Genomic DNA, 7,442 nt, shown 5'->3' on the forward strand with positions numbered 1-7,442 from the left:
ATTCTAAAGTAAATCTCTAGATGCATTAAACAAATTACTTGTTGCCTGGATCTGGGAATGGAAGTGGGGATTAACGCAAATAGGCACAAGGAATATTCTGGGGTGACTAAATTATTCTAAAACTGAATTATCATGATGATGATGCAACTCTATAAATTTATTTAAAATTATTGAGTAGTACATTTAACTGGATAAATTTTACAGTATACATATTAAACCTCCATAAAGTTGTTAAAATACCAAGTGAGATTTTGCCAATCTAATACCTCACTACTTTTGGAACTCCCATGATTTTTTTTCAAATATCAATTCATTATTTCTCAAAATTTCGAAGGTAGACAAACCATTATGGGTTTAATGTGATAGTTTTCTTAAACTTGATAGAGGTGCCAAACTAATACTATCAATGGTTTATGTAACTTGCAATAACACAATGGACATCTAAAGTTAACCTAAAGTTCTCCAATTTGACAAAAAAATTATCAGGGCACAAAATCACAGATCATCACATTGAACTGCTCAATTTCCCTGGATCTCTTCTGCAAGTTGTGATAATTTACCCTTGGGAAACCAGTGTGCACAAAAGACCTGGTTTCCATTAGAAGCACTTATGGACTCTATCCAGTCCTACCATCCAGTCCAGCTAATTGACTCCCTTCCAAATGGCAGGAACTATTTAAAACTTTCTGTCTTAAGAAATGGTGGCGATTCAAAGGAGTGTGAACTGTCTGTGTGTCTCAATCTCTCGAATCTCCTGCTGAGTGAGACCTGCACCTGAGCAGGTAGAAATGAAACCTGCTCTCTTAACTCCCCAGCAACTGGTTACATTTTGTACCCAAACCTTCTTTCCTCTTTACCTCAAGGTTCTTTTTGCTCATGGTCTTTCAATCATGTAGTTTCATACATGTTCTGGTCTCTTTTTCATAATTTCAATTGTACTGTGAAGTGAATTTCTCTTCGAAGAGCCCATATCTTTTTAAATTGATATGTGAAGGGCCTTCAATTTTCCTTCCCTTTTTTTCCCTCTGATATGGGATTCATGGTAATTCATGGAACATGACATCTTGGTTATTTCATTTCAAATGAGTACAATCTGCCAGAGCAAGATATCTTATGTTCAGAAAGAACTGAATGATCAAGTCTTAAAAATCATTATAATTATTTTTAAAAATGTATTAAGTACTTATTCTGTGCCACGGCGTTCTCTGCTGTTCTCCATGTATTAACTCATTCAGTCATCACAATGACACTATAAGGTAAGTGCTAATATCATCCCTATTTTACAGATGAGGAAATTCAGGGACAGAGAAGTGAAGCAACTCACCCAAGGACACATAGCTCATAAATCAAGGAGATGGAGATTCGAATCCAGGTAGTCTGTCCCCAGAATATTTACTATTAGTTACTACATAATAATGCTATTTATAAAATTACCCCATATCATTTTTCCTGTTTCCTCCACTAATTTCAAATTTTCTTCAAAAATTAGAAGATCTGTAAATATTATTTATAAGATATAGAAAATAAGAGTTTGTATTTAGGAAAAAATAAAATCACTTAAAATCCCACAAACTAAAGATACTATAAAGTCTAAATACTTCTATACATACATTTACATTATATTTGGTGTTTTAAAATCTCTTTTTAACTTAACAAATTATATATTTTTTCAGTTTAGTTTATTCAAAGTTCTAATTTATCTCATGTGCATCAAAAACTCTTCTGAACATAGATTCAAGGTGTATTTAAAAGTTCTCTTCCTTCTTCATGTACCAAACAGCTTTTCATTGGAGCTTAAGCATGAGAAGTGTACGGCTCTTGAATTATGGAATTTTTCCAAATATTCAGTGATGTTTTCAGTTTAGGAATATGTCTATAGCTTTAATACTTCACTGTTCCAGATACTCCCTAATGACTATACACATTTTGTTTGAGGCAAAAAATAAAGAGGAAAGTTTGTACTTTTTCCAGGTTTACTGTATTGGGCTTAGGATCTACTTGGGAATGTGGGGTGTTGAGGTCACTCTGTGAGAACAGTGTCATGACACGGAGGTTGCTGATCCAGACTGGTTTCCACTCTCCCATCAGTAAGCAGGTGTCAATGAGCTCAAACCCCAAAATCATTTGGTGAAGATTTATTCTCCACCAAATCTCCTACAGTGGCTTCTATGTCCCTGATTTTGCTCCATGTCTTCTTAAATGTTAGTGAAGACTATCATTTGATAGTGCCTACCTTGTGCCAGAAATTGTGCTAACTACTGGGGTATACAAAATTGGATAAAAACCTTTTTCTCAAAGAAATTATAATATGTTGTAAATTATAAATATATTAGAAATTATAAATATAATATATTATAAAGAAATTATAATATACTTTATTATAAAGAAGATACAAGATTTAACAGTAGTTCATAGACACTACTCTGCTTGTGGTTGTCAAGGAACACTTCAGAGTAGTTTGCATTTCATCTAAGTTTTGAAAGATAAAGGAAAAGGGGAATTAACATTTCTGCCAGACAGTTTAGCCATATACTCTCAAATCTTCATAACATCTGGAGCTGTAAGTTAGACACCTCTCAATTTATAGACAAATAAATGCCATCAGCACAATTGGCTAGTGTACCCTAGTTTATATAGATCATAAGTGGCAGAACTAGAATGGCAACTGAGTCCATCAGGCCTTTTAGGCAAACATGTTTCCACTTAGTAATGACCAGGAACAACACAGATGACAGAAAATGCAAGAGCAGAGAAATGTGAAAAAATAGAGTAACACATTCAGTTTATAAAGAGCCTGATGTGATATGCTACTGAATTTTAACGTATCCATAATGATAGAACCAGAAAATGGAATAGGAGAGCTACATGACCATATCTGATCTTTTTTTATTATGTTCAATTAGCCAACATATAGTACATCATTAGTTTTTGATGTAGTGTTCAACGACTCATTAGGTGTGTATAACACCACATTTGATCTTTAGATAGACAAATATGAAAGCAAAGTGTAGAATGTATGAAATGTAGGTAAGATTGGAGGCAGATAGATCATTCACAAGGCTTAATGGTCATTAATTTGAAAAAAAATATAGAGACCTGAAATAAAACTGACAGTGGAAATGAAGAGGAAGAAATAAAACAGAAATATTCAGTAAGTGTAAATTTCTATCTGGTATATAAGAGGAGTGAGGATAAAAGGTGCCTCAAAGACTCCTGGATTAAGCATCTGAGTGAACACTCATGATATTTCCTAAGGCATTAAAAAGAGGATAAAATCATGAGTTCACCCTTATACACTTTAACTTGGAAGTGTTTGTGGGATGTCCATTTATGTACTACAGTGCAGACTTGGATGTATTATGCTAGAGTCCAGAAATAGAGCTATAGATAAAGAAATCTTTTATAAGTGGGGAGTACTTAAAACTACATGTTTAAAATGAAAAAAATATTTTAAGGCTTCTGAGTCACATCAATACTCAAAGATAAGTGGGCTCAGGGGTGGGGGTGGGGAATCCATGCATCAGTGAAAGACACAAAAGAGAAATTAGAAATATAGGAGAAAAATCAAAAGAGCATCTAGCTTCAAGTAATATTGCCTTATTTACAGGCTCTTAAACAAAGTAAGTTTTTATTTTTCTCAACAAGATATCAGAAGGTAGACCTTTGTTGACATCAGGCAAAGACCTTTTAGGCTGGATTATTTTTCTATCTGTTCATAATATCATCTTTAACATGTAGATACCCAAAACTCATGGTTGCTACATCTTAGGCATCACATTAATATTGAATGCAGGAATAAAAGAGCCAGAAAAAGAGACTTCTCCATATTAATCTTTGTATTTTAATCTGGGGAAAAAAAACCTTCCACAGAAAGCATTGTTATGTATCTCATCAAAACTCGGCTACATGCCCCACTTACACCAATCCATGGCCAAGGCACATAGATTATCATATTTCATCCCAGGTCTAAGATAAGAACTTACCCTCTCCAAAAATTGGAAAATCTCCACCAAATACCTAAATGGATAGGTGTTCTCCTGGCACAAACTGGTATGGAAAAGGCTTTGGGGTAGGCAGCCAATACATATACAGCAACCAATGACAGAATAAATTCCAAAATCAATGCATGATCAATAGTACCAAATTTGGAGAACAAGTATGTAAGATAAAGACTGAAAACTGTTTATTATATGTGACATTTTTATATGTAGACCATTGTGTGCTAAATCCCTGGTGACTTCTCTAAAAGGATTCTCTGGAGCAAGCTAGCTTGTTTTGGCTTGTTCAATGAATACGAGGTATAAGGTAAAATAAACTTACCTGTAAAGGGTTTTTACAGAGTAAAGGGAAAATAAGAAGGATACCCCCCTCCCACCCTTGACAGATTTGATTTTTGAAGGAGATGTGCAACACATCAAGGGAAGTAAAAAGTTCAGATGAAGGAAAAAGGTTAATGCATCTGGATCCTTGGAGAGGGCTAGAATGTATTTGGAAGTGCTGGCCTTGAAGAGCACAGAGCATTAGCTAGAAGAATGCACTCTCCAGTCCTAAAACTCTTGATACACTCCTAGCCTTGCCACCTCCTCTTTCTCAGGCACTGTTTCATTTGTGAAGTGGGGATAATAAAACTGAACCCATCTTATAGAGTCATTAGGAGGTTTGAAAGAAATGATATACTTAACACAATTCCCTAAATATAGGAGACACTCAAATCTGTTATCTGTGATCATTAGGATTAATTATTATTTATAATTATATTTACTCCTATTTACTCTCAGATATGCAATATTTTATTTTATATTTGGCTTGTCATTAAGTAACCTGCTTACTAAAAGTGGTCTTGGACCAATGGTGATAATCACATCATAAACTAAGTATTAAAATTATTAAGCCTGTGCACCTGAGTTTCATTTAAACTAAAAAGTCCAATGTAGTGAGTGATGGGATATATTCAAGTAATTTTGTCATGGTGATCTCTATAAGCCCAGTGAAGAAGGAAAACAAAATTTTTAAAAATTTCTATTTAAATTTAATTAACATACTATAATATTCATTTCAGAGGCAGAATTTAGTGATTCATCATTTAGTTGCATACATCACCCACTGCTCACGACTTCAAGTGCCCTTCTTAATGCCCATCACCCAATTACCACCCCCACACTCCTCCCCTCCAGCAAACCTCAGTTTCTTTCCTATAGTTGAGTCTCTTATGATTTGCCTCCCTCTGTTTTCATCTTATTTTATTTTTCCTTCCCTTCCCTTATGTTCATCTGTTTTGTAAGAACAGAAAATTTAAGGGACTAAGAAAGGTTCAAGTAAGAGAAGAGAGAATTACATATTTATGTGGTTTAAAAAAAACACTTAGGGAAATGGTCAGAATAATGATCTAGAAATGTTTGAGAAATTTTTTTAAGAAAGACTTAAGTATGGGGTGAAAATTAAAGTAACCCCTTTTGGCTCTATCTGCAAAATTTATAGTCACATATTTTTCCCTCATATATCCCCCTTTATATAGTAAATTTGCTGCTAAACTTATTTCCTCCAAATTCTTCATTTTTTTTCTCTCAGTCAATTATATCTAACTTAATTAGCAAGGCAACTAGGGGATCTATGTTTCTGCCAGTGATACTTAATCTTTTTAATTTTTATCGTCAGGTCACTTGAAAATCAACTCTCCTCTCCCAGTCAATGGGTGGATTAAATGACTCTGTGATCATGGAGATTGTGTTACTGGCCCTTTCTTTCTCTTGGGAGAAAAAACTTTTTCTCATCTTGATATGTTCTTTGCTCTATTTAGGGGTCATCTTGGGAAACCTTTTTATTTTGTTTTTGGTAATTTTTGATTCTCACCTACATTCTCCCATGTATTTCCTGCTGGCCAACCTGTCCCTCATTGATGTGGGTCTTTCCTCTACCACAGTTCCCAAGATAATCAAAGACCTCTTACATGAATACAAAGTAATTTCTTTCCAAGGTTGTATGACACAGATATGTTTTATTCTCATCATGGGAGGAGTGGAGATGGTGTTACTCATACCCATGGCATTTGACAGGTGTACAGCCATCCATAAGCCTCTTCACTACTTGAAAATCATGAATCCTAAAATATATATTTCATTTGTAATCACCGGATGGGTAACTGGGGTGATCCATGCTATGTCTCAGTTTTTATTTGTTATAAAGTTGCCTTTTTGTGGGCCAAATAAAGTGGACACCTTTTACTGTGACTTTCCTAAGATCATAAAGCTTGCGTGCACAGATGCAGCCAAGTTTGAGTTTATTGTTGCTGCCAACAGCGGCTTCATGAGCATGGGCACCTTTTTCCTGCTAATCCTTTCCTATTCGTTCATTTTGATCACAGTCCAGAAACGTTCTTCAGGAGAATTGTCCAAGGCATTTGTTACTTTGTCAGCTCACATCACTGTGGTTTTGTTGTTTTTCACTCCATGCATGTTTTTGTATGTCTGGCCTTCTCCCCCACCTTCAATTGATAAAAATCTGTTCATCGTGGACTTTGCTATCACCCCTGTCTTGAATCCTGCCATCTATACATTACGGAACAAAGACATAAAGGTAGCTATAAAAAGACTGCGCAAAAAGATATCTTATTCCAGACTGTGTTGACCACTTTTTTGGGTGAGTTTTAAAACTAAACATCCCATTACACACTGACCTATCCCTACTTAGGTACCTCAAATTTAACATATCCCGAACAAACGCATCATCTGCCATCCTAAGCCTGCTACTACTTCACCTGTGGAGTGTACAACCATTACCAATCACGGGAATGTAAATTCATCACACTAAGAACTGGTATTCTAACAGAGAACAGCATAATCTAACAAAGAATATTTTAATTTTGAATTTTTGTTTATTTCTCAAATAAAAATGTAATAACACTGTTTCTGCTATTCATAATGTCTAAAAATAACCTGTAAATTAGTTCTGGTGAATGAACATCAAGAATCTTCACATTAAATTGCTGAGTGTGTGTGTGTGTGTGTGTGTGTGTGTGTGTGTGTGTGTGTGTGTTTGTGTGTCTCCAACAGCTTTACTTATTATTTAAAAGAAGACCCAGAGACAAATTCAGTGGGCCAGGAGTTTATTTGGATGGGGCACTAGGAACACATTTGTTCAGAAGTGGAGACAGGGGACAGAAAAAGGAAGGTTGCCAACAGAGGGTATACTAACTGGCATTCTACCATATGGACATTGGGGTGCAATTCTGCTATGGCCCTCTAGGAGAATGCACCTATTCTATAACATCTTTATTTCACTTGAGGCAAGGCAGCTGTGTATTTCTGTGTTGGGGTAGCTCTGAGGCATTAACTCCATGGAAGTTCCAAGCTTTCCCTACATAGCAGGTTGAACAGTTTTGATATCCAAAGAAAAGTCCTCAGGCAGAAAATCTTTGCAGTGTGTGGTACAAAACAATATACATT

The 7,442-nt window shown here is 35.3% G+C and overlaps 1 protein-coding gene across 1 annotated transcript; it reads left to right on the top strand.

Moving 5' to 3' along the window:
* The first annotated feature begins 5,688 nt into the window (after positions 1-5,688).
* LOC125281709 (olfactory receptor 4F21-like) lies at positions 5,689-6,624 on the top strand. Its single transcript, XM_048215366.1, has one exon. It carries the CDS (start codon positions 5,689-5,691, stop codon positions 6,622-6,624), a length of 936 nt encoding a protein of 311 aa, XP_048071323.1.
* The last annotated feature ends 818 nt before the right edge of the window (positions 6,625-7,442 follow it).

The sequence above is a fragment of the Ursus arctos genome, unplaced genomic scaffold (assembly GCF_023065955.2).
Source record: "Ursus arctos isolate Adak ecotype North America unplaced genomic scaffold, UrsArc2.0 scaffold_6, whole genome shotgun sequence".
Lineage (NCBI taxonomy): Eukaryota > Metazoa > Chordata > Mammalia > Carnivora > Ursidae > Ursus > Ursus arctos.

Coding starts and splice junctions, on each gene's coding strand:
- LOC125281709 (XM_048215366.1), top strand. CDS start 5,689: ATGGGTGGATTAAATGACTCTGTGATCATGGAGATTGTGTTACTGGCC.